The sequence below is a fragment of the Pseudonaja textilis genome, chromosome 5 (genome assembly GCF_049901715.1).
Source record: "Pseudonaja textilis isolate UNSWEBS1 chromosome 5, rPseTex1.2, whole genome shotgun sequence".
NCBI classification, from domain to species: Eukaryota; Metazoa; Chordata; class Lepidosauria; order Squamata; family Elapidae; genus Pseudonaja; species Pseudonaja textilis.
The window spans coordinates 55,746,253-55,766,247 of record NC_141994.1 but is presented as its reverse complement, the minus strand read 5'-3'; the positions used below and the strand labels follow the sequence as shown (position 1 = coordinate 55,766,247).

Genomic DNA, 19,995 nt, shown 5'->3' with positions numbered 1-19,995 from the left:
TTCCATGGCAAAACCTTCCTGGTGGTCGTGGATTCATTCTCCAAATGGATTGATGTAGCTCTCCTACCCACAACCACCACCCGAGCAGTTGCCCAGGCGCTGACCCGTTTATTTGTTACGCACGGTCTGCCTGACACCATAGTCTCAGACAATGGGCCCCAATTTACGTCCACAGAATTCAGCCGATATGCCACCAACCTGGGCATCCGGCATATCCTAACGGCCCCTTTCCATCCCGCCAGCAATGGGTTGGTGGAGAGAGCCGTTAGGTCAACAAAAGAGGCGTTGGCAAGATTTACTCAAGACGACTGGCACTCCAGACTCTCTCGTTTTCTCTTAAGCCAACACTCGACCCCATGTACTGTCACAAACAAGTCCCCAGCCGAATTGCTGATGGGCAGATGGCTAAGGACAGTGCTAGATAGACTGCATCCACACTATTGCCCAGACACACCTTTGGGCTCTAACACTAGGGTCAGGAGTTTTGTATTACAGGACCAAGTTTTCGTCAGGAATTACGCAGGCGACCCCCTGTGGGTACCAGGAAAGATCGTGGCCATCACCGGGCCAAGGTCATATCGCATCCAGTTGGGGGACGGGCGTATCTGGCGGAGGCATCTGGACCAGATAAGAAGTCGCCAGGGCGAGCATGCCGACACTGACCCAGGGACTTCAGTGACCCTCCAATCGTCGCACCCGAATCCTAGCTGGGACCTCCAGAGTGACCAGTCGCCACCAGCCAAATCGAGGGAACGGACGGTAGACCGGGACCGTCCTGCAGAGTCATCAGCCGTACCAGCCGGCGACACCACCGGGTTGCGGGACAATGACAATTTAACAATCCAACCCGAGGACTGTGACCACTCCCAGACTCCAATCCGGACTCCAGATCGACCCTGTTGCCCGGCAAGGCCAATTACGGACTCCCAGAACTCTAAGCCACCTTGTGCATCGCCAGAATTGCGCCGGTCGGGCGCTCACACAAACCACCAGCTTACTTAAAGGACTATTCGTGTTCGTATCTAGGGGAAGGGTGTTATGTCCGGGCTGACACAAGTTCCCCTCAGGTCCGTTCATACTGCGGGGGCGTTTGCAGCCCCCATTGGCTGGCTCCTTCGACAGCCGGCTATAAAAGCCGGCTGCTAGGTCGAAGCCAGCCGCTGTTCGCTGGTAGGTCTGCCTGGTTAGAAGCAGACGCGACAGCCCCTTTATTCCCCTGAATAAAGTGTGTTATTGGAATGCTCTGGTGTGGCCTTTCCGAGCTATAACACCTTTGCTGTTTAGTTAAAATTTAACACTCCTGGAATTTACATTGCTCTGATGCTGAATACTCAAAGAACCTCCTATATATAATCACTACAGTATATATTTAACCTCAAATATCAGAATGATCAAGTCCCAACGTTACAATTGGGAGGTTGGGTTGAGACAAACTGATGAAAGATAAAATGTAAAAAGTGTCTCGTGGGCTTATTAATCAGAATAGTGCAAAGTGAGTTTCAATCAGAATAAAGCTGGAAGGGACCTAGGAGGACTGTTTAAGCAGGAGACTCTATTTCAGGCAAGTGACTCTCCAGTCTCTTCTTAAAAACCTCCAGGGATGAAGCAGCCAAAACTTCTGAAGCAAGCTGTTCCATTGGTTCACTGTCCTCACTGTTAGGAAGGTCCTCCTCAATTCCAGGTTGTTTCTGCCCTTAATTAGTTTTCATCCATTGTTTCTTGTCCTTCCCTCTGGTGCTTTGGAAAATAAATTGACCTCCTCCTCTTTGTGGCAGCCTCTAAAATACTGGAATATGCTACCATGTCCTCCCTTGTCTTTCTTTTCTCTAGGCTAGCCATGCTCAAATCTGCAACTGTCCTTCGTACATTTTATGAAGGCCTTTGATCATCTTAGTTGCTCTTCTTTGCACTTTTTCCAAAGTCTCAACACATTTTTTGTAATGTGGTGGCCAAAACTGGATGCAATGTTACTAAGGCTTTATAAAGCAGTACTATATTTTTCCCATGCTGTTTTCTTTTAAAAAATTGGAATTAGAAAAAAAAATCCAGTCGCCATATTTCCTTTGTCAAACGTAAGTTGCTTTTTTTCTCCCTCTTTTGCCCCACTCCGTTGTTTTTTCCATCCCTGTTAAGGCTAATAGTGTCATCTGGTTTTTGTCATATTTTTATTTCTCCCCCAAACCCTGCCTTCTTCAGAAGAAAAAGAAAAATATATATGAAAAACTGGGTTATGTCACTCCACTAATTATTTTTTCTTTTCCTTTGTTGCATTTGAATAGATCTGAACTGGAGATTTTGCATGCCTATTATTGTGCTGTTATTACGTGAATTGATAGTGTATTAAAAAATAATCTTACTGAGCTTCATCCAAAGCTTGCTGGATTGCTTGTTCAATAAGCTGCCCAGAAGCAGCTTCATGTGGAGGACAGGGAACAGCAATCAGGACTCCACTGCCCAGCTGCAAAGTTAATGACCTGGCTGAGAAAAAAAAAAAGAGTCTTTGTTGGACCATGGCCTTATCTTTATTAAACAATTCAATCAATGGTTAATGTCCCGTGCACGATATATGGAGCCATTCAGAATCATTTGTTGAGATGGATGACTCTACAAACTGAACGAATAAACAAAAAAAAGCAAACAAACAGACATGACACGAAAGTGTCTCACACATAACACAAAGAACAAAAGGCTGAGATAGACTGGGCCAATCAGAACTGCAGCTGAAAGTGAAAAAAACATGGATCTCCACCAGGGGTGGGATTCTACCGGTTCGGACTGGTTCTATAGAACTGGTTGTTATGATTCTGCGCAGTTCGAAAAACTGGCAAACCATGCTCCTGGCTGGCTCCACCCCTCTCCACCTGCCCCTCCATCTGCCCCTCTCCACTTACCCCCTCCCTGCCCAGTCAGTACTTATTGCACATACATGACATCGCGCGCATGCCCAACATTGCTGACTGCGTTCTCCCCCACCCAGTCACTCCTTAAGATATTTCTTTCCTCCCCTCCCCACGATCAGCTGTTCCGATGATCAGCTGTGTCAGCATCCCCTTGCTGACTTACTGCTTCACTCAGGAGGCTTCCCTGAGGCTAAGGAGGCAAAAAGGGGTGTGCGGGAGAGGGGGTGGGTTCTGCACCCCACCCCATTTTTTGCCTTCCTGGGCCCAAGGGAAGCCTTCTGGGAGCAAAAATGCCCCCTCAGGAGGCTTCCCTGAGGCCCACGAGGCAAAAAAACCAGGTGAGGGGATGCTGCAAACAAAAAGAAGCCATGCCCACCCAGTCACATGGCCACATTCACCTAGCCATGCCCACCTAGCCACACCCACAGTACCAGTTGTTAAAAAATGTGAATCCCACCCCTTATCTCCACATTCTACCTCCATCGTGCTGCACTGTTTCTCACTACTGATTACAACGATTTATAATGTCACTAAGTCATAGTAATATAAAGCCATAACTGATATGTTGGTGATGGTTGGATGCTGCTGTAGATCAATAGTGAACAGAAAGTCTCAGCAGAGTCTAAAGAGTACAAAATAAATGTTCTCCCTTTGTAAAGTATCCAGAAGTTACAGTTGGTACAAAACGTGGTGTTTACCAGTGTAAGATAGCGGGGATCATAGGATTCCTGTATGAAAAATCTGCAATAGCTACAAACTGATTACCTGGAATAATTTAAAGTCCTTGTATTATATTTTAAAGTCCTAAACTGGTTAGGGTCTATTATTTCCACCCCACCATGTACCTAACTACTATAAGACATAAACATGTCTTAGCAAATGTGTTTTCCAGTCATGCACCTATTAAATTGCCTTCATCTCACCTCCTACTTCCTAGGCAACAAGTGAGATAGTTTTAAGTTCCTTAGATCTATCAATATATTTTTTTAATTTTGGGACAAAGGGGAGTCTCCAGCAAGTATTTGTATCTCTCTACCAATCGTGCCTACCGTCCCTGTCCTATTATTTTTTATTTTTCTTATAAGTATCTATCTCATGTATTCAAAACTATATTTATTCATATACATGTATCTTGTAAGCGATTGATAAATCAAATAAATACTAAATACTAAATACAAGTAGTTACAACAGGTTGAGGTAGGATGGGGATGATGATTCATGGGATTAGCAAATTTCATGCTAGTTTTCTACCTAATCAAGCAGTGTCTGCGTTTAGTAGAAGAGAAGAACTGTGTCTAAGAGACTGTCTATCTCATGATAAATGTTACGTTCCAACGTGGCTCTCTCCTCCATCTGCATTTTAAGCGGGAGCTGGGGCTGTTGTTGATTGGCTGGCTGGTCTGACAGCTACCATATAAAAGGAGCTGTCAGAAGGCATCAGCTGTTGCCTGCCACCATGCGCATACTTGTTAACTTCTGGCTCCCATGCGTAACCCGTTTGTGTTGAATAAATGCTGTTAACTGTTTAAAAGGTTTTGCCTACATTCCTGGCACCGCCAATTTAACAATAAACCTGACAGATATGAAGAGTACCAGGACAGACCTTTTAAAGAAAGAAAATGTCATAAACTCTTCTTTCTGGAACATGAAGGGAATCCTCTTCTGCATTTCTTTTATGCTAAGGAATGCATTCTCTTCCAAGTTGAACTCCCTTCCAACTCACAGATCTGAATTTATTTATTTTGTCCTCTTTTTAATTGTATTTATTTGTTAATTGAATCTGTATTTTTTTTATATATATTATGTTTGTTTTAAATCTTATTAACAGCTTTGCCAGACCAGAAGGGTGGAATATAAATCAAATGAAAATAGAAACCCTGACTGGGACAAGGAATAGTGAATAGATATGGGGATCTTGTAAAATACATAAAATTAGAATATATAATGGTATTCTAACAATAGGTTAGAGAATTGCAAAGATAAAAGCAGTAGAAGTAAGAGACCTTGATGTTTGTAGAAAGACAACACATGCTTTGTACAACATACAGTAATTGAGTGTTCAAAGGCTGCAGTTCAACAGAATCAACATGCTCTACATGTTCTGTAGTACTTTAGATTTCATATAAGAATTTTTATGCTTCAATTTTTCATCAGAAAAAATGCATACCAAAAAAACAGTAAACAGTGGGGTTTTGGCAGTGGGCATTGGGTAGGTTTTGGTTGGAAGGGGCAGAGTCAGCAGTCAACATGTCAACTTTCACTCCAATAGTGTGGTACAGTTCAGAAAATTTTTTAGCACTTAATTTTGTGGCATATACAAATTGGGCCTTGGGAATTGCTGAAAATGGCAGTTGTGGGTATAGGATTCAAAGCCTATAGAAGGATAGAGCAGAAGATGTCAAGGAGAAAGAGAGACAGAACAGCTGAAGATACAAAGGAGAATTTTGGGGTGGCTTTAGCTTGATCCTAGGTGTAGTAATGTAGAAGAAAACCTTATTGAGGTCAGTGAGCTTTTGACCTCCACCAGGCGTGTAAAGCTTTACAGTTTTTGAGAGAAATTGAAAAGCTTCTCAGCTGAACTTCCATTCAATTCCACTTATCCAAGATGCATCTTATTCTACTGACATCTCACCAATTAGTTGAGCAGCAGCTTTCTCGTCCTGCACCTGGTATGGTGCCTGGAAGCCACTTCGGTGAGAGAAGAAGGCTGGGAATTCTCTTGATTTTCCAAAGGTGGCTACACAGACTCCTTGAGTTTCCTGCAGAAGTAAGACAAGAAAGGTGGACTGAAAGGACACAATGCCATGTAGAAGGAAAAGCTGATACCCAGTGCAGGTTTCTTCTTTTAAAAATTGGATAACAACAATCTCTTAATGTTGGGAACATAACTTCTATTACATGTACAACATTGTTTACCCTGGACTAGAAATTACAATGTGATTGAACTACAATGTATTTATTATTTAGTTCAATTACATGAGACATAGAACATATTTACCTTGTTCCCTGGGCAGTGGTGGGATTCAATTTTTTTTTACTACAGGTTCTGTTGGCATGGCTTGGTGGGCATGGCAGGGGAAGGATACTGTAAAATCTCCAGTCAGAGGTGGTATATGCTGGTTCTCTGAACTACTTGAAATTTCTGCTACCAGTTCTCTAGAACTGGTCAGAACCTGCTGAATACCGCCTCTGTTCCTGGGGCTCCATAGATGCAGGTGCTTGATATATCATGGAGCTGTACAGTGAAAGGCTTTGCAAGTAATAGCAAGCATTTTCAGTTAGGCCAGATGTGTCTTGGGAACCAATTCAAAAACCCCAGAATTAATATGTATCCTGCAAGGGTGGGACAAACCTCCAATAGTCTAAACACTGCATTCTGGAACACTTCCCATAACGAAATCATGCAAAGAATTTTAATTGCATCTCTATTTGCTAAGAAATACAAGGATATTAATTTTACTTTTATACTTTATACTAAAATAATGTATTACTTTTAGTAGCAATATGTATTTGCCCCCTTTAAAGCTAATGCATTACAAATGAAGATCAATAAAATATCAAATTAAACAAATAAAATAGGGAAACATCTCATTTAAAATTTACAGACTTGTAAATTGATTAAGACCATTCAGCAAAAATGTTTAGCCATCTTCTAAAACTAAACAAGAAGGTTTCCACAATGAAACATTGCCACAGAAAAAGTACTGTCCAGCATTTTATGCATTTTAAAATATATTTAAACTCCAATTACCCACAAATCACTTCAATCTCTCTTCAAATGGACAAAGATCCTACTTCTTAACATACCAGGCCTGACATCTTGAGACATTGAGCCAATGATTATGTTGAAATTCTATAATTTTATAGCTTACCAAATACTCCAGTGTCCTGCCAATATCAAGTATAGACTTAACACCTGCAGAAATTACAGCAACTGGAGTACGACTTAACTCAGTCAGATCAGCACTCACATCCAAAGCTGAAAAAAATAGGATAAAATATAAATACAAATTCTGAAGGAACCTCTCAAATATTACCCAATTATTTTCACACTTCTCAGAAAAAAAATATTAAAATGCTATAATGAAATAATAGTATATGAAATTTCCCCAAAGGTACATTTGTAAAAGGCAATCGAACTTTCTTGGGTTTTTTTTCCTTGAAAAAATTTCACTTCTCACCAAAGAAACTTCTTCAGTTTTAAGTGAATGGTGGGGAATGGAAGGAATCTATTTATCCTTCTACATGAAGTTGCCTTATTCTATTAATGATCCATTTCCCTCAGTCAGAGATTGCTTCAGGCTAAGACTGAGTTGGCACTAGACCGGGATGCCAAAATTAAAAACTTCCAAAATTCTGTTATTCTATTAAAAAGAGTTGCTGAAAAGTTAGTGCAGCTGGGCTACTCCATCAACAAATCGATTGTGTCCCTACATCCCTGAAAACAGCAGTTTTTGAAAGATAAATGCATTAATAATAAATTTATTACACTCTTTAAATGTAATAAATCTGATACATTGTTTAGTTTGGTGCTTAAGTAGAAATGGAGTTTCCCCCTGCTCTGTCAGAAGTCTTTTTAGCATTCATTATTTGGGAACCCATAACTGGAAATCTTTATAAATATTATATGCAAGGTTCAGTGAAAAATGCATTATACAGAAACACTGAACAAAGGAAAATATATTAAACATTTTGAAGAAATTAAGTTTATGTCTTTTTATGTATTTACATTTATGTACATTAGTTACTCAGCCAGCTGTAGAGAAGAATATATGCTGAAATAGTACAACAACAAATAAGTATTTGGTGTCCTACTAGGGCTCCATCAATAGGGGATAACAAAAAGGTAGATGTTTTTGTAACAAAACATTTTGGAATTAAGGCTTTGATTTGTAATTAAAATGATGTTTGTCTTACTCTTTTCTCCTCCCCGGTGGACCCCTCCAATTCCTCCAGTTACAAATACTGGAATTCTTGCTTTGTGTGCCACAATCATGGTTCCCGCCACAGTAGTTCCCCCAGACAATCCCTGTCATGGAACAACCAACGATTATTCAGATTTCACATTTTTCAAATAAGCAATAAGTGATATGTGTGAATGGTTGGAATGTTTTCATAAATAAAGTTGGGAATTTTTAAAATCATGCTTTGTTGAACAATCCATAATGGCTTTCACTTACAATGCTAAGCTAAAACATTAGATTATATTATTCAGAAAAGAAAAAGATAACATTATGGTTTAGTGCAATGTGTGAATGAATCCTATGCCAATTCAGTCTAAAAATTCAGTTAAACTCCAATACATCTATGAAGATTTTCAGTCATCCACATCATAATTTTCTCAAAAGTGCTTTATTTAAAAAGGCAACTGGACTGTTTTTGGAGGAAGAAGTGAAGCATCTTCTTCCTCAAAAACAGTCAAGCTCCGTTTTTTAAACAAAGCACTTTTAAACCCCAATACTTCGTATTTGCCTTATGGCGTTATCTTTGATAACTACGACCTGCCTTTATTCCCAAATGTTTTTCTCCTAGACATTCAGGCAATGGTGAAAATAAATAGTGTGGGAGGAATAGCTGAGGAAAAATTACAGGGTATCATAATAAAGTCTTCAAATATTTGAAGAGCTCTTGCACAAATGACATGTTCTCTGTTGCCTTGGACACTGAGATTAAAACTTATAAATAATATTTGCAGAAAAAGCCCTGTCTTGTGGAACATTAGGAGAAACCGCTGAATAGTAGGTACTACTCAGAAGTGAAAAGAACTCCTTCACTGCCAGTCAGATTCAAGATGCTGAAAGGGTACCTGAACCCTTTCTCCAACTCTTAAGGTTTTATGACTCTATTGAATTGAAAAGCAAACATGAGGTTACCGGATGTATGGTAACTTCCAAGCATAAACAAAACAGATAGACTGAGAACTAATGTTCCTTTTCATACTCACATGGAGTCAAACAGCCTTTTGCCTCCTTTTTATAGGCTGGATGAAAATCAGGGTGGCAATGCCAATGTTGCTGACTCCAGTGTAAAAAGCTTGCTCTTGGCTGCTTAGATTCCCTAGAAAATGAAGGCACTCTTTGAAAACATTGTGCTGAATGTGAGAAGGATGGAAAAGGCAACTGCTTGGGCTGGTGGATACATCTGGAATGCTGAGAGTACATTCATAAGGCATGTCATCAGATAGCTTCTATAAGTGGCTTACTTATTTACAGAAGAATGCCAAGATGTCTGGTCACAAAACAACTAAAAAAATAACCTGGCTTATGGTATAAAGGAAACTTCAATCTCTTTGTAGACAGAGACCATTCTAAACTAAGAAACAAATTGTATTGATTATTTTCAACTTTTCTGTAGACATTATTGCTTGTCTGTGTCTGACTGCACTTCTGATAATTAGTTTCCTTAAACAGTAGAGAGTAGCAAGTCCACAAATGAAATTCAAGTGTATCTCAACATGAAATGACAAATATTTGCTTGGAAATAGCATTTCCAAAGTTTCAAAAGCCCAAGGCAAATTCACCAAACTCTAGCCAACTGGAGATAATTTGCTTAACCCTAATCCCCTGTCAAAAAAAACACTCACTCATCTGTTTGAGTACTTGTTTTGCATATTAACTCACAAGAAAACTTCTACCAACTGACCCTTACCCCTGAATTATTTAGGTAGCACAAGCAAATTAGAATAATGAGGAAATCCATCAAGTACCTGGCTGAGAACATAGGGGAAGTCTCTGCGAGAGACCTTCATTATGTCCTTGGCTGTTGCAAGGATTTCAAGTTCTTCATCTTGGAGGCCTACATGAATGCAGCCATTTAATATGCCAATAGTTGCTGGCACACACCCATTTGCTCTGACAATTTCTTCCACTTCTCTGCCCATGCTGAAAATTCAATATATGGCAACACAGACAAAGAAAGAAAAATGAAAAGGGTAAAAAACAAAATATTTAAGATAAGAGAGAACTAATGCATGGGCTCTGTTTATACTTCATTTTATTCAGTTTATTTTTTCTGCACAATCTAAAACTCTTGCTCTTAGTATACAGATTTAGCTCTGTCTACATGCATAAATGTTACACTGTTAGCATATGGTCCCTTACAAAACATACAAAGGACTGGTTAGCTTTCAGTTAACATAATTTATTGGTGAAACCACAATTCAGTGGTTCCAGTGACTTGAAACAGGCAACCTTCCAACAGAAAAAAAAACTTCCTTGCAGTTAAAAAAGGAAAATGGCTCTTCTACTCATAAAATAGTTTCAGAGATGCTGGTGCTGGTAAAAACATCTATCAGTCATAGCACTCCAGTATGAAAGGGGAGGTTTTTGACTAGATGTCTCCCTGTATTTTTTCTCTCTAACATCTTTTTCTGTTATAAACAAAGCTGAGTTAAGTCTAAAAAGTAAAAAATAGAAAAGATCAGTGTCACAAAGCTGGCTGAGTCACAAACAGCTCTTTTTTAGGATTTCTCTCTGCTTTCTCTCTTTTCTTTATATAAGCAACAAATTATAACTTTTAGAACTATCACGCTCTCTGTTTGAGAGGCAATTGTAACAGCAATAGCACTTAGACTTATATACCGCTTCACAGCAGGGGTGGGATTCAACTGGCATTACTAGCAATTTGGTGATTACGTTTTGCGCATACATGCGCAAAAACTTCTCCCCTCCACCTGCTCCCCAGTTTCTCACAGGGCTTGTGGGAAGCGGACACATGTCTGCATCAGCCTGAAACTGGAGAATATTTGTAGGCCAGAGTTGAAATGAGGGGTCCTTGTGCTCTCTGAGCTTGATTTTCTTGCAGACAATTCATTACCCAAACTAGGTAACATCATCAATGCTAGCAAGGAATGAGATTTGCTCATAATTTACTAGTGGTTTGACCTGTAAGTGTTGGAGTGGTCTTGGAGATTCTTCGGTTGGGTTGTTTACAGTTAGTTTGTTTGGCAGTTCTTTGATTGGGATATTGATTACTTGATTGCTGCTCTGATATTAATCTTGCTAATCTATGCTCATCTAGTTGCTGATTGCTGGTAGAGAGGTGTTTTCATCATTTTGTGCCATTTTTGGCTTGTTGATTATCTCTTTTGTACACTAAGTAGATGTTGTTTGTATCTATGTATCTATTGATGGCTATATTGTCAGAGTGCCACGCTTCCAGGAATTCCTTAGCATCTTTGGATTTGTTTTAATTTAGGATGGTCACAATAAATAACTCTCTGATCCCATTCACAACTGATCATCTGATTTTGCCTCTCATGTAATGAACAGCAAAGATATCTCACATCCTGCTGCTATCATCAAATGTTCTTAGCTTAAGAGGGAAAAAAGCACATTAATGCTGATATTTTTATTTTATTTTATTTATTTGCTTGTCAAACATGTACAAGATAACAAGTATAAGTATGAACATAAACAAGAACAAAGGAAGTAAATACAGATAAATGTGGACAGCAAGACAGAGACAGTAGGCATGCTGGTGCACTTATGCACGCCCCCTTTAAGGACCTTTTAGGTCCACATATGTATATAGTGGATGGGATGGATGTGGGAGGATGAGATTGTCAGAGTGAACATTTCATGTTCATTTGGACTATTATGTAATATGTTCCATTCCATATTAATATGTACCTTAAAACTTGTGTCTTAATAAATCAATTTCACTTTAGAGAAAGAAGGCATGGGTGATTTTCCCACGGAGATCTTGACAATTAGAGAACTAGGCATCGTATCTCAACTTTGAGAGGTACGAAACGGACAGAGGGGGAAGGATGGTGAGGGAGAACCCCCTTGATTTGTTGGCCTTTGTTGAAAGGGGAGGAAATTTTAAGAAAGGCAGCGAATGTCTACCCAGAAAATGTGAATGTTATGGAAATAAACCACATGCTTTGGAATCGCTCTGGCAGAAAAATGGAGATAGCTAGTTACATGGGGAAGTAGAAAATCATCCAAGATGAAAGCAATGGAAAAAAAACACTTATTATCAAGAAAATTGAGTGGTTGGGTACTGGAGTCTTATCCTTTAATACAAGGTGGCATATTCATTCACTAGAAATCTATTGAGGGCAGAAAGTATCAGCAATGACAACTGGATAAAAATGCTTATGTTGACATCACTTTGATGTCAGTCAAGAAACACACACACACACACAATGTAAGAATGACTTAAGCATGTCTCAATCATGAATGGGAATAAACTGAATGATTTCCTAGAGCAGCAACCCCCAACATTTGGGGCATCAGGGGCCAGTTCCATGGAAGAGAGGTTTCTTCATGGACCAGAGGGGGCATGGTTTCATGTGCTACCTGCATGGATGAGGTTTGCTCATTTGTGTGGCCCAGTTTCTGGCCTGCTGCAGCCTAGTGCTGGTCCACAGACTGGGGGTTGGGGACCCCTGTCCTAGAGGACATAGCAGGAAAAAAAAAACAACCTTCCAGAGTATGTTATTTCTTGGCTAGGTGCAAGTAGGAGAATGTCGAAGATTATCCAGAAAGCCCATCCACCTAAGATTAACTGAAGCATCAGATAAAAGCTTGAAGTAGCCCACCTCAGATTCTGTGGATACGGCATGCCATGTGTGACTATGGTGCTTTCCAAGGCAACAACTGGTTTTCTACTCTCCATAGCTTCTTTTACCAAGGGATGAATGTTGAAGTCACAATCTAAAATAAAATAAATTTACTCATTATTAATGATTCAAGAATGATTCAATTTCTTTCTTTCATCCATTTAATGAAGAAAAATGTCATGTTTATGCCGTGCAATTGGTATAGTTTTATTTTCTTATGACTAGACAGGACTTAGATGTTATTGCCAGAATAATATGTTAACATTTAATAGTGATCAATATAAAGTAGACATGTTTAGAGTTAGGCAGGGGGGGAAAGCCCACAAATGACTTGTCTGACAAACAGAAATTGATCTGGTTTTCTCTTAATACTAACTTGAAATTTAATATTTCAAGCTGAATGATTAAGATGAAAGGCTGGTCCAAACAATAATGGTTCCTTAAGATTCTGGACCAAGCCTGGAAGCAGACAGGTGTGCCTTATTCTCAGGTTATTAAAGCACAAATTACAATTCCAGATATTATATGGTATGAAAATATAAGGTTTATATTAACTTGATCAATTATATATCTTCCAACAATAATCTTAAAATGGTTTTATGGATGCTAAACTATTTGAGGATGGAAATAAGGACATAACCATTGTTTTGTCCAGCACATCAACACATTAGCTACTACCTACTCCTATGGCTACATAATATACAGAATATAGGCTACATAAATTATTATCTATGACTTATGTAAGCCCATAAAATAATTCTGGTCAGCACAAATAACAATCCTACCCCAGAAAGCATGGATAAATATAATGAAATTCATTTATACAAAATACAGTAGGTTAAAAATAGTTATATAAATATTGGAAATGAAATTGCATATTTACATTAAATAATTATCTATTGAATTTATTATGTTACATTTTACATTTTTCTGCTGCATATTTTTACTCATGTTTAAGCACTTATATAGTTTTTTTAATTGAGCATGTGTTTTGTGTTTTGTTCCTTTTTTGTCATTATTTTAAGAGTAATTCAAAATTATTTTACAAATTGTAATTCAAAAATTTAATTTCTCTAAGTCGTATTTCTTACAATGTGAACAAATCAGGCAAATGTACAATCTGAATAGAGAATCAAAGATGTGTCGCTAAAGTTTGATTTTTCCTTATTAAGTAGGATAAACACACCTTCCTGGTATAATAATTAAAACAGAAACCCTAGACTCAGACATAGTTTTTTTATATTCGACAAATATTTTATGAAAATTGGGTATTATTTTGTAATATTGTGTAATATCTCCATCTGCTGCATTATAGGGGAGCTATAAGCCATTTTATTTTATTAGGTTTCTGTTATTATAATGATCAGTTAGAAAAATCTCCTATACTATCTACAGAATATAATTGTCCACTTATTCAAAAGATCAGAGAATATTTATTTAGATTTATTTGACTACCCACCTCGTTACAGTGGTTCTTATTAGAACAAAGTTTTAAAATATAGAAGCACAATTTAGGTAACTGTCAAAACATAAAATACAACCCAAAGAAGAAATAGTAGCTGACAACTAAAAAAAACACCCCACAAAATAATTTCAAACCATCCAGACATCACAAAGTTGAGTTTAAAACAGAGATTTTTTTTAATTATTTAAGTTTTTTTTACATAGAATGAAGAAATGCAAGAAAATAAAGAGAGAAAATAAAATAACTTTAGAATATACGAATAACTGCCAACCTTTTTAACAGACAATCTTATTATCCCCACTCCCTCTTAGATATCATACAAATCCCTTTGGCCTCTAATTTAATCACATCTTTCTTAAATCTTTAAATCCACAAATCATCATTTCTTTCAAAAACAGAGGTATTTTCATGATAGCCTGAAGCCCTTATAGTCTACAGTCTAGAAAACTGTTTTTCCATTTGAAAATCCAGAATTAACGGCATTTCTTTTTGCCACCTCTCAGTTTTCCTCTACAAATATACATAATGATTTTGTGTTGCTTAATTTGGCTTAATGTTATATATTTTATTCTTTACTGCAGTGATATCTTATCAATATATTTTCATCAGGAGGTGGGTAATGTTGAAAGAAATGTTTGTGAAAAGCAAGAGCCTGGTAGCAACTTTCCTGATTAACAAATGTTATTCAAAGGCTCTGTGATGATTAAAGCTGGAACTTTAATAAAGAAAATACACTGCTCAAAAAAATAAAGGGAACAGAAAAATAAGGCATCCTAGATCTGAAGGAATGAAATATTCTTATTAAATACTTTGTTCATTACATAGTTGAATGTGCTGACAACAAAATCACACAAAAATTATCAATGGAAATCAAATTTAGCAACCCACGGAGGTCTGGATTTGAAGTTACACTCAAAATTAAAGTGGAAAAAACACTACAGGCTGATCCAACTTTGATGTAATGTCCTTAAAACAAGTCAAAATGAGGCTCAGTAGTGTGTGTGGCGTCCACGTACCTGTATGATCTCCCTACAATGCCTGGGCATGCTCCTGATGAGGTGGCAGATGGTCTCCTGAGGGATCTCCTCCCACACCTGGACTAAAGCATCCCCCAACTCCTGGACAGTCTGTGCTGCAACATGGCATTGGTGGATGGAGCGAGGCATGATGTCCCAGATGTGCTCAGTTGGATTCAGGTCTGGGGAACGGGCGGGCCAGTCTGTAGCATCAATGCCTTCATCTTGCAGGAACTGCTGACACACTCCAGCCACATGAGGTCTAGCATTGTCTTGCATTAGGAGGAACCCAGGGCCAACCGCACCAGCATATGGTCTCACAAGGGCTCTGAGGATCTCATCTCGGTACCTAATGGCAGTCAGGCTACCTCTGGCGAGCACATGGAGGGCTGTGCAGCCCCCTAAAGAAATGCCACCCCACACCATTACTGACCCACTGCTAAACCGGTCATGCTGGAGGATGTTGCAGGCAGCAGATTGTTCTCCATGGCATCTCCAGACCCTGCCACGTCTGTCACATGTGCTCAGTGTGAACCTGCTTTCATCTGTGAAGAGCACAGGGTGCCAGTGGTGAATTTGCCAGTCTTGGTGTTCTCTGGCAAATGCCAAACGTCCTACATGGTGTTGGGCTGTAAACAGAACCCCCACCTGTGGACGTCGGGCTCTCATACCACCCTCATGGAGTCTGTTTCTGACCGTTTGAGCAGCCACATGCACATTTGTGGCCTGCTGGAGGTCATTTTGCAGGACTCTGGCAGTGCTCCTCCTGTCCCTCCTTACACAAAGGCGGAGGTAGCAGTCCTGATGCTGGGTTGTTGCCCTCCTACAGCCTCTTACACGTCTCCTGATGTACTAGCCTGTCTCCCAGTAGTGCCTCCATGCTCTGGACACTACGCTGACAGACACAGAAAACCTTCTTGCCACAGCTCGCATTGATGTGCCATCCTGGATGAGCTGCACTACTTGAGCCACTTGTGTGGATTGTAGACTCCATCTCATGCTACCACTAGAATGAAAGCACCACCAGCATTCAAAAGTGACCAAACCATCATCCAAAAAGCATAGGAACTGAGAAGTGGTCTGTGGTCACCACCTGCACAACCACTCCTTTATTGGGGATGTCTTGCTAACTGCCTATGCTTTCTACCTGTTGTCTATTCTATTTGCACAACAGCATGTGAAATTGATTGTTAATCAGTGTTGCTACCTAACTGGACAGTTTGATTTCACAGAAGTGTGATTGACTTGGAGTTACATTGTGTGGTTTAAGTGTTCCCTTCATTTTTTTGAGCAGTGTAGAATTTGGTCCATTCACTTGAAATGGAAAGCAAACGAAATTCTTTAAATCTACAGTCCAGATAAAAAACTTCATGCAAGTTAAATTATGCCTGTGTTTTTCACATTTGATCACCCCAGCCTCCAAAAAAAAAAAAAGGAGTAAACCTTTTCAGGATATACTCACTATGTAAAGATCTTCTCAAACAGGGTAGATAATGAGCCAACGCAGCATTGCTATTCCACAATACAAAAGTGGTCTTCCAATCATTTTTTGCCAGAACAGAAAACCAATTCATGAGTGCAGATCTGCAAAAAAAAAAAAAAAAAATGAAATGGTGGTAAATGCAATACACAAAATAAAAAATATTTGTGTTATAGAAGAATGTGTAAAAACTTCCAGATAGGGTTCAGGCTTAAAGATTAATCAGTAACACAACTTGTTTGTCACTTTGATTGCAAATCTAGCCATAAGATGCTTTGTAACCATGTAATTCAAAGCATGGTTTTGTGGAATGTGAACCCAAGATAATGAGGTATTATCATCTCCATTCAGATCTGTAATAAAACTGAAAACATTCTAGTGGCATTGGGACTGAAACTGATTCAATTATTATTTAATTCTCCTTTGACCCAATTCCATTTAACCACATGGTTTGAGTAATAGGTGAATACATTCTATTATTACATTGCAACCTGAAATGAATCTGTAAAAACGGGAACACATTAAAGGAATCTGTAAAATTTGTATATTACATACCAATTCTCATGAATGAAGGCAAATATATGTGTCCCGGGATAATGTTGCAGGATCTAATTTGGGTCATTCACCAGGGCCAGAGGTTTAGTCTTCAGGCTTGTGCTAGAGTCCAATTCCCAGGGAATTTCTCTCTACCATCTGCAATGTGTGTATAGAGTTTGAATTCTGCAATATACCAATTCTTTTCACTAGGCTAAAAAGTTGTTTGAGGTAAATTATCTGTGCATGGTTCAAAGATAGTAGAATAGTGGTATATTTAACTGTAGTAAAGTATTTTAAATTGCCGCTTTGTGCAGCAAAGGAGCAGGTGAGTTGTGTCCTTCTATACTTAAAAATATTAATGTAGACAAAAAGTTAAACATCTGTGTTGTGCTATGTCTATGTTGTATTTTAAAAGCACAATTCCAAACCTGGGACTGGAACAACTAGTAACAAACAATACTAGGCTTAACAACTGCCTCGATCTCATCTTCTGCAATAGTTTGAATTCAATTTATGGAATACAAATTAAAGAACCCTTTTCCAACAGTGACCACAACATGATTGACTTTTGTCTCAACATAGGTCCACACAAAAATCATCACAATGACAAAATCCCCAATTATAACTTCAAAAAAGGCAACTATGATCTTATAATCAACGATCTCTCTTCCCTTGATTGGCAATTTCTATTCACTGGATGCAATACTGTAGAAGACCATTACAACATATTCTTACTAGAAATCAAAAGAGCCATCAAACTATATGTACCAATAACAACTCCCAAAGCCAGGAAAAACAGATTTTAAGGAAATTTCAATCCAAAAAGAGATCACTTTGGCAAGAAAACAAATCTGGTCACGTTGCCAACTTCAAAAGCCGTTACAAAAATCTATGCCACCAGATTAAAACTGAATGCACTAATTATCACATTAAACAAGAGGAAAACCTTCTATGCACATATTCCACCCGTGCTTTCTACAATTTTTTAAACAAACTAAAAGACTCAAGGTCCATTCCACCCCTGAAAGGACCTAATGGCAAAGACTGCAACGACCACACCATCAAAGCAAACCTGTTTAACACATTCTTTGGCTCAGTATTTGTAAACAGCAATGGATCAAGCCCAGTACTTCCTAGTCGAACCACAGACAACTACAATGATCTAATACATATCGATTTTACAGAAGACAATGTTGAAAAAGCACTATGCAATCTAAAACCATCTCTATCTATTGGACCGGACGGAATATGTGCCTACTTCTTAAAAAAGCTATTCACTGCCACAGCCAAACCTCTAAGCATAATCTTTGAAAAACCATTCAGGACCAGCTCCTTGCCAAAACTATGGTCACAAGCCACGGTCATCCCCATCTTCAAAAAGGAAGACCCCAGCCGACTTAAAAATTACAGACCAATCTCCTTATGCTGCGTCACCTGTAAAGTCATGGAATCAATTATTAACCAATCCATTATCCTCCACTTAGAGACAAATAACCTACTCTCTAATAAACAATTTGGTTTCAGACAAAAACTATCCTGCAATCTGCAACTCTTACACTGCAAAAACATATAGATTACACAACTCGATCAGGGCAAAGCAATAGATGCAATCTACATAGTCTTCGGTAAAGCCTTTGATTCAGTGGTACATGACAAACTACTACTAAAACTAAAATCTTATGGTATCTCTGGACACCTACATAACTGGATAGAAGTATTCCTGTCAAACAGACAACAAATGGTCAAAATTGGGAGCGTCCTATCAAATTCTGTACCTATCAACAGTGGTGTCCCCCAAAGGCAGTGTTTTAGGACCAACTCTCTTCATACTCTACATAAATGACCTCTGTGATCATATTAAGAGCAACTGTGTTCTCTTCGCTGATGATGTAAAGCTATTCAACACCACAGACTATACTACTACCCTCCAAAAAGACCTTGACTATGTATCAGAATGGCCAATCAAATGGCAACTTCAAATCTCAACAAATAAATGTTCTATCTTACATATTGGCAGAAAAAATCAGAAAATAAAATACAAGCTAAATAGCCAAGACCTTGTTGAAGATCTAAACTTTGTCAAGGACTTTGGAGTATTCATTTCAAATTATCTAAGGGCTAGAGCCCACTGCAACTACATAGCCAAAAAGGCATTAAGAGTTGTTAATCTAATCCTACATAGCTTTTTCTCTGGTAATATCACACTACTAACTAGAGCATACAAAACATTTGCTAGACCAATACTTGAATACAGCTCATCAGTCTGGAACCCATATCATGTATCTGATATTAACACAACTGAAAAAGTCCAGAAAGATTTCACAAGAAGAGTTCTCCACTCCTCTACTCATTGCAGAGTACCTTATGCCACCAGATTTGAAACTCTAGATCTAAAAAACCTAGAACTACGCTGCCTCCGGTCCGATCTAAATATAGTATATAAAATCATACATTGCAATGTCCTACCTGTAAATGAACACTTCAGCTTCAATCATAACAATACAAGAGCACACAATAGATACGAACTCAAGGTTAACCGCACCAAACTTGACTGCAGAAAATATGACTTCAGCAACAGAGTGGTCAGTGTTTGGAATACTCTACCTGACTCTGTGGTTTCTTCCCCAAACCCCAAATACTTTAACCTTAGACTGTCTACTATTGACCTCACTCCCTTCCTAAGAGGCCTGTAGGGGGCGTGCATAAGCACACCAGTCGTGCCTACCGTCCCTGTCCTATTGTTTTTTTATTTTTCTTATAAGTATTTATCTCATGTATTCAAAACTATATTTATTCTTATACCTGTATCTTGTAAGCGATTGACAAATCAAATCAAATGTAAATGTAAACCCTTTCAGAAGCACAATCCCACTTCAGTCTGTTTCCTTGGGATCTCCACTAACATTGTACAAAATAGCAAAAACTATTTCAGCAGACTATACAAAATAACAAATAGCTCTGCAGGTTTGGGGAAAGGACAGCTTTTTTTTAAATCTTGTAACATTTTTGTTTCTGCTTCTATTAAAAAT

General features: G+C 38.6%; 1 protein-coding gene across 5 annotated transcripts in view; it reads right to left on the bottom strand.

The window, feature by feature from the left end:
• LOC113435178 (uncharacterized) overlaps window positions 1-19,995 on the bottom strand; it is a 45,961-nt gene that overhangs the window by 25,405 nt on the left and 561 nt on the right. For 4 of the 5 annotated variants that reach the window (XM_087934959.1, XM_087934958.1, XM_087934961.1 and 1 more), the window contains exons 2-8: window positions 16,412-16,533; window positions 12,448-12,562; window positions 9,607-9,781; window positions 7,818-7,929; window positions 6,773-6,879; window positions 5,533-5,659; window positions 2,358-2,478 (exon numbers count right to left, since the gene is read on the bottom strand). In XM_087934959.1, the coding sequence (XP_087791085.1) occupies window positions 2,358-2,478; window positions 5,533-5,659; window positions 6,773-6,879; window positions 7,818-7,929; window positions 9,607-9,781; window positions 12,448-12,562; window positions 16,412-16,533 (879 nt within the window). Of the gene's footprint in view, window positions 1-2,357; window positions 2,479-5,532; window positions 5,660-6,772; window positions 6,880-7,817; window positions 7,930-9,606; window positions 9,782-12,447; window positions 12,563-16,411; window positions 16,534-16,984; window positions 17,114-19,995 lie in introns of those variants that run through there. The other variant, XM_026698867.2, reaches the window with a different exon arrangement.